Below are 18472 nucleotides of genomic sequence, written 5' to 3' on the forward strand. Positions count from 1 at the left end.
TGCCGGTATGCAGATGAGTATGTTCCTTCTTTTCTAAAGCTTGCTACTCAAGTGTACTAAGCTATAAAAAAGTTTATTAATCGTAATTAAAAGTGAACATGAAATATGCTCAACTATAAAACAAATACGGTATAATTTAAAATCTAAGAACATCGAGTTTTTATAATAAATCTATGCACAACTATGTGCTCGTACCTAAATAGTAGAATAATTGTTAGAAATACTCCATTATTCAAAAATACATGGTAAAATGTACAGGTCATGCAAAAAGATAAAAAAATTAATAAAAATGAATAATGTGTTAAAAATATTTTTTAATATAGAGTAATATAGTCTGACTGACATTTCAAATAATTGTAATGTGATAAGGCTTATCAATGTGTTGTTTATTTTATTTGTTACTGAAAATAATAAAATGCATTTGTGATTTGATCAATGTTATTTTAGGTAAATTAATTTTTCAATTATAAGAGTGTAAATTAACAAATTGTTTACGTAAAGTAGTCAACATGGGAAGACGATCAATAAACACCACTAAGAGTGGTAAATATATGAATCCCACTGATCAAGCACGTAAGTATTATTTTTACTCAGCATAATGATCATCTATAAAAAATATTAAAACTTTTTATTTTGTAAAAATGAATAGGGAAGGAAGCTAGAAAAAAAGAGTTAAAGAAAAATAAAAAACAGCGTATGATCGTCAGAACTGCTGTACTTAAAGGAAAAGATCCACTGCAAATTTTGGCTGAAATGGAAAAAATTGACCAGATGGGTATAATATAATATTATTTACATTAAATTCAAGAAATTATGGAGTGTAATTTTTAATCAATTTTAAATTTTATATATATTATGAAAATGTATAGAAATAATTAATTTAATATTTTATATTTACATTACTAATTTGGATATTCATAATTATTATTAATTTGTTATTTATTTTGAGTAACTATAGTTCCTTCTATGTTATGTTGCATTGATTTATAAACTGTATTAATACAACTTTAACATCCCTCACATGTTGAATAATGAATGAATAGTGGATTATATATCTATGGTTATTATATTTGTTTTTTAGTTTAGTAAGTTAAAAAGAAGGAGGCACATTAAACACTTATAGTAAACATCTTATTTTCATGTCTCAACTAGTTGAAAAATATAATTTTGGTAATTAATATATCTACAAAATTACAAAATAACCATTTGTTGTTACCATTTGTTATGAAAATTTCCAAAGTATTTTAGTTAGTAGTTATGATTGGTTTTATAACCATGGGAAATGTAAGTTTAGAGTAAGTTTAAAGGAGTTTAGAGAAAAGAGTGACCACACCGGATGGTTAAACTAACTAGTATAATATATTAATATAAATAAAATTATACATTTTATGACAGAAACATTAATTTATGTAATAGTTAAGGGATTAAATTATACATTTGACAATAAGTTCTAAAATGCCTTACTAAAACAATTAAATTATTATTTATGGAAATATATACATTGAGTTATCACAGTAAGCTACCCTGTTTTATACATAAGCAATATTTTAAATTAATTTTATAAACATTCTTTTTGGATTTGTTTTTAATAACTTTTAATTTTACTGTATTAAACCCAAAATTTAAGTTTCTTACAATTATTTTTTGGCTGAATTTTAAAAATATCTAATAGTTAAAAAAACATGACCTTATGAATTTTTTAGCAAATAAACTTTTAATAAAAAAAATTGTTAATAGTTTTTTTGCTTAAAATTAATTTTTTGCTGATTTTTATTTTAAATAAATTTTAAGAATTTACAAAGTTTGCTTGTTTTATTATTTGAATAAATACTAAATTGTATGAATATTATTAAAAAATGTTTGTAGAATACAATGTTGTACAGCCATCTCCGCTTAATGAAAAGGTATTAAGAGAAAAAAGGAGAAAACTTAAAGAAACTTTTGACAGAGTCATGAAAATGTATGTAAGTACCTTATGCTTACTACTACATGTAAACTATGTTAACCTTTAAGACTAATCCATCTAACAATTGCTCTTTTTATCTAATTCAGCCTTCTGTTTTCTTCCATTATACGTCTGGTTTTATCATTTTTGTAAACTTCTTTTTACTATCCTATTACCTTCTACATAAGAATTTTGATTATTTATTTTCATTTTACAATTAATTTTTTAGAATATTTTTGTTAGTAATTTGTTTATTATTTATTTTAAACATTAGTCTGAAAATATAATTTTTTTCTAGGTAAAAGATGAACTTGATAAATATCATGAAATTAAACGAGCTGAATCTGAATATGAAAAACGTCGTTTTAAGTTAATATCATATTTTGATGCTGTAAAAACAGCTCAACAAGTATCAGTTGATGAAATTCCATTACCTGTTATGACTTCTAATATTCCACTACCTGCTTCTGATACAGGATATAACTCTAATGAATCACCAATAGGAATATTGAAAAAGCCTCCTTTATATACGTAAGTAATTTATTTTATGCGCTTTTGTAATTTTTTTTTCAACGATAAATTACTCATAAAATATTATAATTTTTAGTAGTCCACCTCTATCACCTATATCTGGTACAAAAAAAAGACCACCTGGAGTACCTCCAGGAGTACCACCTACATTAACAGATGAAGAAAAAGATGATGATGATGATGATGATGAAGATGGTTCTAGCGATGGTGAAACTGGTTAGTTGAAAATATAATAATTAAGTTTATAGAAAAATATTTAATTTGTGTTGTATTATTTTAAAAAAAGCTCCAAAACGTTTGCGAACATTACGATTTGCTGAAACAGATGATTCTGGGAAAGAAAATAAAACAACTGATGATATAGAAATGTTTATGAGAGAAGTAAGCAATAACCAAATAATCAATTATTGACTTCTTAATTTTAATATTTAATTAATTTTTAGATTGATGAGGTTCAAAAAAGAAGTTCCTCAGGAAAACCAGATTCTAATGAAATTCCTTTACCTTTACCAGCTCCATCAGGACATTTGCCCCCTGGTTTACCTCCAAGTATTTAAATATTTAACTTGATTTATAACTTTGTATTTAAATCGATAATTTTAATATAATTTATATTTAAAGGTTTGCCAGTTGGTGTTCCTCCTCCTATGCCATATCGTGGACCAGCTGGTAGAATGCCTCCAGGTCCACCACCAGGTCGACCACCAATGCTACCTCCTGGACCTCCACCTGGTTTACCACCTCGTATGCATGTACGATTACCTCCAGGACCTCCTCCTGGTATGCCACCAAGAATGATGAGATATAATTCTGGTATGCATAACAATATGAATACCGCAACTGCAACTGCTACTGCTGCAGTTACTGCTGCTGCTGCTGCTGCTGTTACACCAAATATTGTGAGTGCGGAACCTCAACTTATTAATCGCGATGAACCTCAACATACTGGTTCAACAATTGAAGCAAAACCAAAAATGAGGTAAAAATGTTAATCAATTTTTATATGATAAGTTGGAATATTATTTTTAAAACCTATTTTTTTGGATGCTAATACATTTCCTGATAAATTTTTTATCAGTTTATAATGAAATATTTATTAAAATGTAATAGTTCTATATTTTATTATAATCAATATTCTCTATATTTATAAAATGTAAATAATTATTGATTTATATTTTGTACTAAGTTAATTATATTAATTTGTAATAGAAATCTGGCAGCTGATATCACACGATTCTTACCAACATCTATTCGAGTTAAGAGAGATGATGGTAAGCCAAATAAGCGTGACAATGCTTGGGAACAACATAAAGCAGCAGAATACAAATCTAATATTGCTGCCAATAATCAACAAGCCGGACAACAAACTAAAGATGATGCATATATGCAATTTATGCAAGAAATGGAAGGGCTCCTTTAATATATTTTAGTATAATTTTTTTAATGAGTTAACGATTTACATAAATATAAACTAGTACTTTTTCATGTTTAAGTATTAAATTTTTTTATTACATTATTTTCCCATTATATTATGTTTCAAGCTTAAATAATTATTTTGGGTTCTAATTCAAGTAATTAAGAACTATAAAGTGCATACTGTAGGTATACTATTGTAATTATGTCTACCAATTAATAACTCTTATTTATATTATATTATTTTATAGTTTTTCTTACAATTCTTTAATTTATTTCAATTGATTTGGATTTTTATTTGAGTGAACAATTTATCAACTGGTTAAAGTTAAATATACATATGATTTTAAATAATATTCTCCATAACTTCATGTCTTATATTGTAAGACTAATTGTGAAATAATTCTAAGATATGTATTTTAGAATAAAAATGTATACATGAATGCCAGTATCTGAAATTTCAAAACTCGTAAATAAAAAAATAAAAATAAATCAAGAGTAAAATATGCTAAATTGATAACAAAATTATTTTAGTTAATAAATAAGTGAAATGAAAAATAATGTATTCATTGCATCATATACAATAATACACAACTATAACTAGGGTTTGGAAGTTATAGGAGCCAAAAAAAGCAAAATATACAGGCAAATATGTAAGAAAAAATGATAAAATATACATGAAAAAAATATTATTTATTTATTAAAAGTTAATTAGTAGATATTAAAAACTTATATTAAAAAAATTGTGTTATTTGTGAAAATTAAAATATGGCGCGTAAATGGTTGGCATTTGAGATTTTATTGAAAAAAGAGTTAAACAAATATATTTTTATTATTTGTGAAATATGAAATAAATATATTTTGTATAATACCTATTAAGTTGTTGCATTGAACCACCAATATTTTCATTAAATTCATAGTAGACAATAAAAAATAACCATGAAAAATAATATTGAGTTTTATATGATGCACATTTTCTGTATTATTAGCGTTGTGTTATGTAACATTATTTAAAATAAATTGTTTAAAAATGAAAATAATTAATTTTTTTAGAAAATATTAAATATACATACAAATATGTGAAAAATCAACGAAATATGCAAAATATGAATTTTTAATTTTTAAGCTCAAAATTTTAAAGCTTGGTTTACTATAAAATGAGTGTATACAGAACTATGTGCAACTTACGAACTCTGACAATAAACTATAAGATCTGCCCACATAATGCATAAAACCCAGTGATCGACTTGGCAAAATTAAAGAAGGGGGACTCTATTTACTTTAAAAAAATGAGCGTCCCTAAAACTTGTTAAGCGTTATAATTATAACATAATAATAGTAGGGGGGCGCTAACATTTCTGAAAATTAGTTGGGGTACTGTGTCCCACCTTAATTTGATCACTGCAAAACCCAATATTAGTATTTCATAACTCATTATTCAACTAGACTTATTCATGTGACAAAGTAAATTATTAATAATAAATTGGTTATGGATTAATAATTAATAATTTCTGATTTTTCAAAGGGAAAAGTTTGGTTTTATTTAATAAAAAAATAAATTAAAGCTATAAGTTTATTAAAAATATTGCTATACTTGTATTATCTATGTAGCATGATTTATCAATATGCTCATAATCTCCATAATTCTTAAATAAATATAGTTAATAATTATTGTTCGTACAAAATATTCATATCAAATTAGCTTAAGACTTTATGAATATAATTAATGAAAATCTTGAATGAAAACAAACAATATACTATTTTTTAAACCATATTTTAATTATAAAATATGATTAAATTTTTAAAAAACAATAAAAAACACATAATAATTAAGAAGTTGAAATACATAGTTTTGATAATTATTTACCTGCTAGTAGACATGTGTTCTTGCCAAACAATTAAAAAATTTGAAGATTTATTGTTATTTCACAAACATTACATATGTTTTCAAAATGTGAAAACACTAAGAGATGAAATTTAACTAACTTAAATTCAGCATTCAAAGGCTATACAAATGAATATTAAATTATTAAAAAAATATCAAGAAATATAACATACATTAATTTTTTTTTTTTTTTATGATTTTGAAATCTTACTAATTTATACTTCGACTAGTAGGCCATTAGCATAAAATTTGTAAAAAAAAAATATATATATATAAATAACGCAGTTTCAATTAATTATTTAGTTGATTGTGTACATTGAAATTGTTGGCTATGTTAGGTTTAGTATTTTGATTAATTTGAAAAATCCTATCGTGTTACTTTCTGTATCTGGAATTAAGCCTAGACAAATTTTAATAAGATGGATTTTTGTTCAGTTCCTCTCTTGTTTTTCATACTATTTGTATTCTCGAAAATGTGTTAGATTATCAGCATTATCTCACATGTTGGTGGGACACCTTTATTATCAAATAACCACGAGTCAGTCTTGTGTCACCAACATCAAGTTACATGAAATATCTTATGAACTACAAAGTATAATTTCTTTATGTACTAAAATGTGTGATCAAAACATAATATGAGAAATTGGTAACATTTTTAAAATTATTATTAAATTTTGAAGATTGTAAAACAAATAAAAATTGTACTCAGAAATAACCATGAATAATATAAATCTTTTAAATTAATTTTAATTGTTACCATGATATAATTTACTTAATATGAATAATCCAGTTTTATAGTTTTTCAAGATTTGAATATTTAGGGCATCTATTTACATAATTCAAAAATCGTAATGAGATATTTAAATAAAATACAATTAATTTTATCTTTTTTTTTCTTCTTTTAAATCGGCAATACACTTGTCACCTGGAACAACCATTAGGCAATGTTTCAGGTGATGGATTGCCATAATTTATTGAAATAAATACATAGAACATATTTGGGGTGACTACAGGACAATCCCCTGTAGTCGTGCTCCTCACAATAAATGTCCTAGCCTGGAGGTTAATGGGATGCATATTGGTTAGACCACTTGTATCCATTACGCTCACTGTGTTGCAGCTATCCCTGCCTGAGCTTATCTTCATGTTCTGCATCTTCCTCGATGGTAATCACATCTGGTAACTGGAGATAAGCTAAACAGGTTCTCCTGCATTTCGGGAATCACTCCACCCGGGTTGAATAACCTGATAATCAAGGCAAAACGTTTCCAGTCATAATCAAATGCTTTGCAGCATATAGAAGTGTGGAATGCATCATCCTCCTCCTCGACCTAACTATCGGTTGCTCGATAATAAATTAATTGTATCTTAATACCTAACAGAAAAATAAAAATATTTAGTTGAATTTTAATTATTTTGTATTTTAGATAGATTAAAAAAATGTTTACTTTATTAATAGAATAAACTAATACTAACTTTAACAAAACCTTGATTTTTATCCAAATTAATATATATATATATATATATATATATATATATTATAGTAAAATTTTCTTTAAATGTTCAAAACTGTCATTATTCATAAATAATACTGGAATTTATAATTAAACCATCGCTTAATTATTAGTTATTATACTATGCATATTTTTTATGACACAGTATTCATTGAAATTGGATGTACTGAAAAAAAAATTAATTAAAAAATAATGACAAAATATACACTTACATACTACAAAAGAAATTGTTTGCACATGATTAATTTAAATTATAATTTAAAAATTATGTAACTTTTTCAGTAATATAAATAAATTAAATGTGATTTGTAAAAAAAAGTATTATTCTACATTTACATAAAAATCTACATATTATTACTTAAAAAGTAATTTCCCAAATTTTATAATGACAATAATATTAGCAGGTTTTAAGAAAATATATTGCTTTAAGACTTGACCTTTTAATGATATTTGAAAATAAATTGTATTTATTAAGAAAAATTACTTATAACCATCAATCAACAAATTTAAATCAGAGTACATTTTTCAAAATTATTGACATTTCTAGTTTTACTTGTAATACAAGTTTCTAAATCAGTTATACATATATTTAGAACAGGTTATATAACAATCACAAACTACATAATAATCAAGATATAATTTAACAAAAATGTATGCTTACTGTTGATTTATATGTAAATTTCAAAAGTTTTTTCTCCTTAACATAAAACAATTTAATACGAATTGAAATTTTGAACATTTTGAAAATGTTGAACTAATTCAATCCAGCATTAAATTCACTTACATAAGATAATATCAAGGGAACCTACAAAATGTACACCAGTTAAATTATGTTTGGATAACTAAAATCTTACTGTAGTCAAAATTAAGCCGTAAGCAGTAGTAATAAGTTATAAACAAAGTAAATAAATACTTTAATTCAATCGCTATATAAATCGTACATAAATCAACATTCAGTACAATGAGAATTTAGGTAGTGCTCCTAAAATCGTGCAGAAATAGTAAAATATTGAATATTTAAGTATGTTGATTTCTTTCAGACTTAAATGGTGATGTACTGCATTTCTCATGCAATTTCTCATATAATACTTATCTAGTTTTGTTATTTAAATATTTAATATTAATTTATAATAACTAAATTTATCACTATAAATAAAAATTTTAAATTACAATACATACAACACAAAATTGTATTTTATTAAAATATATTAAATAATAATAAATTAACTAAGAAACTTACTTAATTGATTTATACTTAATATGATGAATGCAAATTTGTTCCATAATTATTCATAACATCAAATTCACTGTTTTTACTAGGCACATCTAATGGTGTAATATTTGGTTCCTGAAACATTTTTTTTTTTTTAATAATTGCCGTTGAATAAATAAAAATTAAATATACCTTATCAATCATTTCTGGAAATATAGTACTCAGATTAAAGTTGGTTAAAGTGTTCACATTACTGCTACTATTATAATAATTGTTTGTGTTTTGAGTAAAATGTTGAACTGGTTTATTATAACTGGAACCTGTCATACTAAACGTGGTTGGCAAAGGAATGTAATTTGCAATATTATGCTTCGTCGTTGTTACAGGATTATAAAAATGTGTTGGTATTTGATACCCAGATGGTTGTCTATCTACTTCATTTCTATTATCATATAAATAATTACTATTATGTTGATTATAGTAGTTTCCAAAATTTTCATTGTTATTATAACTTGATTTTTGACCTGTTCTATAACAAGTAGTTTGTTTATTTATTATATTTTGATTTTTTGAACTAGATTTTATAATAGAACCATTTTTTTGTTGATGCCTAATTAATGATTCAGCACTATGATTAGTGGATCTGCTAGAGTCATGTGAATATTTTGATCGTACCCAAGATTGATCTTGTTCAAATGTATTTATCTCAGGATAATATTGTTTAGTTTGATTTTGATAATAATCCTTGTCTGTTTTCTGATTTTGATACACACAACAATAATCCTTGGCACAATTTTTTCCTTTTCGTTTGTCATTAGATTTTGGTTGTTCTACTAATTGACTAACTGAAAGAAAATTTGAATTGACTGTACGAGATTTATAATTGAACATGTTTTGTTCACTACTTGTAACAGGAATTATATTATCACTTTTTTTGTTACATTCATATACTCTTTGATCAAATGGAGTATTAGAACCAGTATGAATATTCAAAGCTAAATCTCCCACAAGAGTTGGTAATGTTGAAGGCATATTAGTATCTAAATGAGGTAATAAAGGTATATTTTTGGATGGCGACCATGAATATGTTTGTTTAGGTTCCGACTGTAAATCAAAAGACATATCAAAATTGTTTTTCTTTTGGTAACTATAATCATCTTTTTTTGCAAAAGAATTTTGACAGCTTTTATCTGTCATCCAGTTAACTGGAACACTTTTTTCATTTTGTTTCTTTTTTTGTTTTGGCTTATGTGGCCAAACTTCATGGTAATTTTCAGAATCAATGTATGTAGTTGCATTACCTGTATTTAAATCATATGGTACATATGGAACATTATTTGCAGATACCGTAGAAGTAGATTTATCGGTCTTTTTTATATTTTTATTAAGGTTTTTATCAAACGAATTATAACTAGTATATCTCCAAAGATCAGAATTTGATTGTGTTGTTTTATAATAAGAAGAAATATCATTATAAGTGGTTTTATAAAAAGTAGACGCAGTTGGTTGTGGTGGAGGTATAGCCTTAATTTTTTTAATCTCTTTATAACCATACATTTGATCATTCTTTTTACTGATATCTACGTAACCATCATTATAATATGGTTTATCATTATAACCAAATTGATCTTTCATCTTATCTTTATTTTGATCTTTTTCACAATCATTTATATTTTTCTGGAACAATTCTGTAGCTGGAGATTCCAAGTTTCCTATTTGCAATATTGTTGTTGGTGTAGCTGAATGCAATTCAGTTTGTTCAGTTTCATTAAGGATATTAGTGTTTTTTGAAGTTGAAACAAGTGGAAAGGAAAGAAGAAAAGCTTCAGTGGGAGACATAGAATCAGCATGATGTCCTCCAACTGGTCCTTGAAGAGAACTAAACAGATCAGTAGAAAAATCTGTATTTGGTATAGGTAACCGTATATCATCAAAACAAGACATAATATTTTTTGCTGTTTCCATTGATTTTCTTTGACTTTCTTCTGTTAATATAGTTAATGAATTAACAACAGTTGATGTAGTCTGAGTAACAGATAAACATGCTGGAACATCAATTGTTATTTTATCATTATTCCTAACATTTTCGGTTTCAGCTGATTTTAATTCATTTTTAGAATCATCACAAATTATTTCACTTGTGATATTTTCTTCTCTATCAATAGATTTTTCATTTTTATCTTGATTAATGTTCTTAACGATAGCTTCAATTGTGTGACTTGTAGTATTTTTATTATCATTTAACTTAACTGGTTCCGTGCAATTATGTTTTTTATTTTCTTCTATTTCTTTTTCATTGATGCTTTTTTCAACTATTTGTGCTTTATTTGATTCATTTTTATTTTCAGATTTTCTTTTAAGTTTTGTATCATTTGCTATTTCAACTTTATCTTTCAAAAAATTAGTTTCTTTTAAAAGTCTATTATATGTTGCTAGTGATGGTATAGGTCTTTTGTTAACCGATGTAGTAACAGTTGCATCATTTTTTTTGGGGGCAATTAATACTTCTGAACTTTTATAATCAGGTAACAAAAGTATTTTAGGTATATCAAATATTATTTGTGGTTGAGGTATAATTGGTGAAGTATCAATTTTTATTAAATGACCACTAGGTAAAATAAATGTAGGTTTAGTTGATGTTAAAACTGTTATATTCTCAGGTTTGGTCGTTAAAGAAATAGGCCTTGTTTTTGGTGCTAATTTTGATTTCTTTTTTAATTTTTTTACATTGTTATTTTGAACATTGGATTCTTTTTTTCGTTTTGACTTTGATCCAATTTTCAAACATGTCTTTTTAATCATTTTTTCTTTTGGTATTCCAATTTTTGATTCCTTCAAAACAGATATTAAGTGTTTGATTCTTGTACATAGATGAGATATTTTATTTTGTAAACGTATTAATTCTTTTCCTAAGATAAAAAAAATATTTAATATGTGAACTCAAAATAACAAAATTTTATAATAATTATATATTAAAAAACATAAAAAAAAATATATTATTTATATGTAATAACAGTATTTTAAGAATACAATTTTTACAATTGAACTTACTATGAATATTTGTCATTTTCAATTTTTCATTTTGTAGAATACGGATAAAGTCAACTGCATGATTTATAACATCAGCTTTACCAAGTGAAGCATTAGAGTCTGATGGTGGAAGAACAGTACGCAATTCTTCAAAACTTACGTTCAAACGATCTCTGCGTTCTTTTTCATATACTCTATTTTTACTAAGATCAAAAAATGTTTAATATAAATAATCAATTATATAACAGTTGTACAATTAATACATACGATGCTTCTTTTTTACCACCCATTATCTATAATATGATACAAAATTATTTCTGAAACAAAATTGAACTGTTCTGTTAACAAAAAGAATAAAACAAAAATATTTAAAACTGAAAATAGTAAATTTTATAGTTCAATAATTTGAAACATCAAAATATTCAAAGATATAACAATATTAACTGTCAATTGTTATCAATTATTACAGTTTAATCCTAAGTAGGTATCATTACACGAAATACTTACTTAAAAATATTAAAGTTAATTGTATTGTAAGCAAATAGAACAACATACATCAAAGCTGAAGTATAATGCATGGGCTATAAGATTTGTGTTTATCTATATCGAGTTATCAACATGTTATACATATGTTTTTTATCACACTAAATTGTGTACAAAATGTAAGGATATAAAAGTGTAGTTTTTTAATTATCTTTGGTTTTGATGTGATTCTAAATTTTTCTATTTGAAAATTTTAATACTTAGTAGGTTCCAAATAATAATGTACAATTTATTCCGAAAGATAATTTTTGGGTTTTTTTTTTCTACAAAGTCTATAGAAATTACAAATAAGGTTGTAAGTATGATAACGTCGCAGCTTTGTAGATATACGTTACGTCACACATTTTTTAAATTATTAAATATGAAAAATGTTGGAACTTTAGATTAAGCTTACTTGCTTACCAATTTATATCATACTTTGTACGAATATTGCAAAGATCTATAAAATATAACAGCTATTTCCTGTGACCTAGCCAAAAAAATATTTTGAGAGAATTCAAATTTTCATTTCTCTCTACTAATTAAGTACCAACTTTTTAATTATAATGAGTTCAATAATCATAAATTAAAATATAAAATTTGTTATTAATTAACTTATTAAAACTGTGAACATTGTTTGATGATGATATGATATGGCATTATACGATGTCTATGAGTGCCCAGAGGGGGGGGGGAATACGGGGCATTTGCTCCCCCTAGAAAAAATTAATCGAACGGTTAATAACAAGGTTTGCAATCGAACAACTGCGAAGACTTCGGTTTTTATTTGATAACGATTAAAGTGTGTACAATTCTGACATATTTTATGGTATGCTAAGAATACATTTATTTTATTATACTTTTTGGTGTTCGATTTAATTATACCCCCCCCCCCCCCGGCCCTATTATTTGTACAATTTCGGACTGCACACTTGATTTTACTGCTTTAAATGAAAATTTAGTCTCATTACTGTCTTAGAAAAAGGAATATATTACATAGGTACATAATATATATATATATATAAATGGATTAAATTTTAAAAAATTCAATAATACTCATATTTCCTAGTAGTTGGCTTATTATTTAATTTTTGTTTTGTAGACCGTAGTGCACACTTGTACATTCGTGATGCACATTGTGTGTCGGGGTGCACATAAAAATAGGGCCCTCCCTGATGAATTTCCTGCGGTCGCCCATGCATATATCTTAAAATGATTTTAAACCTTACAAAATAAGAGAGATGTTTCAGGGAGGGTTATTACTCGTTAACCTTTCTGACTATGCCAAGTTCTATATTGACTATTTTATACTCAGTGACGAGCTATGTGTGCAATGTGGGTAAATGCCTGTCCCAGGCCCGTATTTAAAAATTTGGCGCCCCGGGCATATAATTTATCCCCAATAAATCCTTAAAAAATAAATAATAATAATATAACACTTATTATTTTGTCCATAATCGAGATTCTTTAATATTAAATATAACGTATAAACGAAAATCCTTTAAACCCTTTTTTTAATTAACAAATTAAACAAATTATAACATAATAAAACATAAAATTTCCTTTTTTTTTAATTAACAAATTATAATATAATAAAAATACAATTTTTTTTTTAATTTTCAAATTATAACATAATAAAACATACTATTTTATTTTTTTTATTGTTTTATTTTATTTTTTTCATTAGGTACATAATTTTTAAAATTAATTTTGCTAAATTATTTTTCGTCCCCGGACATGTGCCTATCTATGCCTTCCTAAATATAGGCCTGCTCAGGCCCTTGACTAGGGGAGGCCCATTATTACTCAACGTTAAAAAAAAATAAATAAAACAGTGTAAGCAATGGTGCATTTAAGGGGGGGTGGGTGAAAAGAGCAAATGTCCCAGGCGGCAAATTTTTGGAACGGAAAAATATTCTAACTTTTATTATTGTTCATGATTTTTTTAATTTTCACACCTTTTTCGGTACTGTTAAGTATTTTAAAAAATATTGTTGAGCATCAAATAAGAAATTTAAAAATTATACTATACTATCTTATATAAACAGTGCTTGATTCAAAACACTCACAAGACTCTAGTGAATCTAAATCTGAATTTGAGGTTTCTAGGTCTTGCTCAAATGTTTCTATAGGTAAATCAATTATAAAATATAATAGTATAATATCATATTCCTCACTTAATTTGACACATTAAAATTTTTGTAGATAACTGTGATTAGCAATCGATTTATTTAGATCATGATGAAGTTAATTCATTGTTATCAAAGAAAAAAAATCATATGATGAACTTTTCCATCAATACCAGTTTTTAATTTCTTTAACCACTATAACCATACTGGTATATACTAGAGGTACGCGAAAAGGCTAAACAACTTCAGAAAGTATATTCAGATGATTTGGACGGATGGGATGTATCATTCCCAAATGAATGTATTCACTTTAGAGCAATTTTAAAAACCTTACAAAAGGAGAGTAAAATTGTACCTACAAGTGTTCAATGTATGTTAGTATTTATAAAACAGAATAGTTTAATTGAAGTATATCCTTATATGTACACCTCCAAGTAATTGTTTAACGGAAAGATCATTATCTACATTAAAAAGGGTAAAAACTTATTTAAGATCAATAATAGGAGAAAATCGTCTTAATTCATTAGCAATCCTCAACATTGTAGTTGATTTAACAAAAACTATTAATTTTAATGATATTATTGAAGCTTTTGCTTCTCAAAAGTCAAGAAAAAAATTATTAGCTATTGATTATTTTATTATATATAATTAATAATAAATATAATATCTTTAATCTAATAAAAACTATGTATTGTTAATCATTGTGCATATAATAAGTGTTGATTCCGTTTTCTATATTTAATATATAGATATATATTTTTAAGGAATATTAACTTTGAATAAAAAAGATAAGGTTAACGTTAGGACATGTATAACTATAAAATTATCTTATACAATATCGCAAAACAACTGATTTATGATTTGTTTCATAAAACTAATTTTTTTATTGCTTAACTTTGAATTTATGAATTTATTTATATATATATATATTTTTTTTTTGGTTAGGAGGAAGAGCGGAAAAATTATTTTATCCCGGAGCGCATATATATATTAAATGCGCCACTGAGTGTAAAAAAAATTAAAAAGATAATAAATACTACTCAAGATATTATTAAAAATGATTAGCTAAGTCAAGTTATTCGATACATCTCAATTATTTCAGACTTCTACGGTAATACTAAAACATTGCTAATAAATGAATCATTTAATGGCTTTATAGACATTTTAGATGAATAAGGTGCTGATTTAGAAGAGTAAATTATTAATTGTACTACAATTATTTGTATTTTTGAAATAGTAATAGAAATCACAAAAAATGGGGTGTACGATAAATATTTTAAGAAAAATGTAAAATCATTTTATGATGAAATCCTCCAAGATTATTGCTTTAATACAGTAGAAAAAAAATTTAAAATCATTGTATTTTATTTAACATTGAATAATGAAATAATACAACTAAAAGAATATTTTACCACTTTAAATAACATATTCAAAAGATTTGAAATTACTCAACCGAATTCGTTGATTAATTTCACTAACGAACAAATTTTGAATTCCGCTAATAAACTGGTAAAATATTACTATTTTCATTTATCTAATACTCATGTTGGTCAAATTGTATTACTCAGATCTGGTTTTTAAGAATAAAAATCAAAACCAACATTGATAAAAGCAATTATTAAATTAATTATTACCTAATTAACTATATTTTCTAAAACATGTACAACGATAAATAATATTTATCATGTTCTTGACACTTATTATACTATAACAGTTGCTACAGCGGGAAGTTCATTTTTCAAATTAAAATTAATAAAATAATATTTACGAAGTATAAAGTATAACAAAAAATTAAATGGACTTAGCATTAGATCTGTTGAAAATGATCGAGCACGTCAGTTAAATTTAACAAAAATAATTAACAATGTGCAGAAAAAAAAATCACGCAAACGAAATTTCAGTTAATTAGGTATATGTAATTCCATCTTATTTTTTATGTAGTTTTAATTTTAATAATAATGTGTTGCAGCTACTAATTTTCATACAATTTTATTATTTTGAAATAAAATACTTACTTTAAATTTAAATGTATGTTCTTGTATTTATATTATTTAGAATTAAAAAGTTGAGGTACCCTTTTTTTACTTTTGCACATGGGCCACTTTTGTATGAACCGCCACTGGTTATACCATGGGCGTCGCCCAATTGCGGCCTAAAGTAACCTTTTTACGTTTTCACCTATCCTGATTGCGGCCCGTACATAGCAGGTAGGAATTACTATTCAAGTGGTTATCAAAACCAAATAAATATCCCGATTGCATCCGATACGTATTTTGACATCGTAATCAACTATCGTAATCACGATTCATACGATAACCGATATTCGGCGTGGTAATTTCCAAAGATACATACAACAACTATTATCTATTTTTTTACTGTAGACAATTTATTATTTTAATATTGGACTATTTATTGATGATTTACTGACATAATTGTATTTCATATCTTTTTATATTGTAAAAAATGTATTATTTTACTATTTTACTATTTGTTACTGCAATCTTGTAATTATACTTTTAAAATAAATATTAAACATTTTGTGAATCAATGTGTGTCTGGACGCAATTGGGATACTTATATTTGGGATAAAATACGACTACCTGGATTCGGGCCACAATCGGGCAACTCCGATACCAATGTGTGCAACCCTGAGTATAACAAATAAATTGTACAGTAAAATAAAACCCTAGCACTGTTTAAAAACTATTATAATTCTAACAGTTACATTTTCATGTAAATGAATTAGGTACTGATGACATAATTTCTATTTTAGGCATTGTATTATATCATAATTATAATATTTTACTATTTTTGGTAGTTATTATTCACCATGATGTACATGGACAATATAATGTTATTATAAATAGATAATAAATAAACCTAATAGAAGAAAAGTTGATTTTCAATCTATTATTGGTTCAATAAAACCAATAATTTAACTTTTTCTAAATCGGATTTCAGACATTTCTCCTAGTGAAGTAGAACGTATTTAATAATCTAATTACAGTATATTCAGATTTAATAAATTATATTATACTTAAGAGTAAACGATCAATTATTTTCACTATTTAATTAATTAATCAGTAAATATATTGTAGATTTTCTAATTTTGGATCTAAGGCAAATACAGCATGTAGCTTTTGCGATGATTATCAGTACTGCCATAAATCATGTATTCAATAAATATTGATAAGATTAATCATTCGACCAAGGTGGATATAAATGGTATAATACAGTATTGTAATCTTGGCCTTTATGGCCCATACAATCTGTTTTCTTTGATAGTGATTAGATTATGGTTTTTTTTTCAAAATGCTTTAGTTCTAGTTTGGTAGCAATAAAATGAATACGTCTGTACATTATCTGATAATTACTTATTCAAATATTGGATTTAAATTATTCTTAATACCCAATGACCAAACATGTTTATTGCTTAAACTTAACGAATTTATTACATTAATCTCATTACATTTTCATTATTTATCAAGGACAAATATAATAGTTTATGTTATATATAGGTACATATTGCATAATCACATAAGTAATAGTACCAGTTTGGTTAAATATTATTAATTATTTTTTATACTAAATTTCAACACCTACATTGGTAACTTAATTTTTAAAGATAAATAATCCATTGTAGTGATAGTTATAGTTCATAACAATACTCATGTATTTTTAGGATAATAAACGTAATAACAGTTAATATATAATAATTGTATGGAAAAAAAGTAATAGTATGAGTATTGGTCATAAAATAGAGTGTGTTCAGTAGATCAATGATTTTTAAACTTTTAAAGATCTAGAACACCAAAAAATAATTTTTTTCATGCGAAATCCCTATTAAAATTATTTTCAAAAAAGGAAGCCAGACATGGCAATACACGGTAACATTAGCAATATACTAAAATACTAAATACAGCAAAATGTAATTGAATTATTTATTTAGGATGTATCGTAGCATTCAAGAATTAACTTTATATCTGATAACAAGAAAAATTATAATAAAATTAGTGCATAAATTATAATGGAATGAATGAGTTTGAATGTGACTCCATATATTATTAATACCTGAAATAAAATTTGATAATGAATGTCTGAGTGTCGGTGTCAAATTCAACCCATTTCGATATTTAGTCTTTTGCAGTGACTGCTGTGTATACACATAAGTACGTCAAAAGGAAATAGAAGAAAAATTTCCAATGCCTTTTTACTTTACACCTCGTATTGCACTGCACTGTGTAGCATCTCGTTACTTAAACAAAACGCACAGCATCTATAAGGCACGGT

General features: G+C 25.4%; 2 protein-coding genes across 4 annotated transcripts; one reads left to right on the forward strand and one right to left on the reverse strand.

Moving 5' to 3' along the window:
• Positions 1 to 391: 391 nt before the first annotated feature.
• Positions 392 to 3963, forward strand: LOC112680868 (WW domain-binding protein 11). Its single transcript, XM_025551091.1, has 9 exons — positions 392 to 573; positions 650 to 775; positions 1867 to 1964; positions 2244 to 2476; positions 2553 to 2692; positions 2763 to 2857; positions 2920 to 3025; positions 3098 to 3455; positions 3686 to 3963. The coding sequence occupies exons 1-9, from the start codon at positions 510 to 512 to the stop codon at positions 3894 to 3896; spliced, it is 1431 nt and encodes a 476-aa protein (XP_025406876.1). The 5' UTR covers positions 392 to 509; the 3' UTR covers positions 3897 to 3963.
• Positions 3964 to 7351: 3388 nt separating this feature from the next.
• LOC112680875 (GATA zinc finger domain-containing protein 14-like) lies at positions 7352 to 12126 on the reverse strand. 3 transcript variants are annotated; one of them, XR_003148352.1, is made up of 7 exons: positions 12039 to 12126; positions 11799 to 11869; positions 11553 to 11734; positions 8694 to 11410; positions 8529 to 8636; positions 7950 to 8093; positions 7352 to 7454 (listed from the first exon to the last, which is right to left on the reverse strand). XR_003148352.1 is itself a non-coding variant. In XM_025551099.1 (6 exons), the coding sequence occupies exons 2-5, from the start codon at positions 11819 to 11821 to the stop codon at positions 8544 to 8546; spliced, it is 3015 nt and encodes a 1004-aa protein (XP_025406884.1). In that variant the 5' UTR covers positions 11822 to 11869; positions 12039 to 12126; the 3' UTR covers positions 7352 to 7454; positions 8529 to 8543. The 3 variants fall into 3 exon arrangements, 1 of the variants encoding a protein (XP_025406884.1); XR_003148353.1 differs by having other exon boundaries at positions 11799 to 11848; positions 12039 to 12114; XM_025551099.1 differs by lacking the exon at positions 7950 to 8093.
• Between the last annotated feature and the right edge of the window lie 6346 nt (positions 12127 to 18472).

Source organism: Sipha flava, unplaced genomic scaffold (assembly GCF_003268045.1).
Source record: "Sipha flava isolate LNK unplaced genomic scaffold, YSA_version1 181_pilon_pilon, whole genome shotgun sequence".
Classification (NCBI taxonomy): domain Eukaryota; kingdom Metazoa; phylum Arthropoda; class Insecta; order Hemiptera; family Aphididae; genus Sipha; species Sipha flava.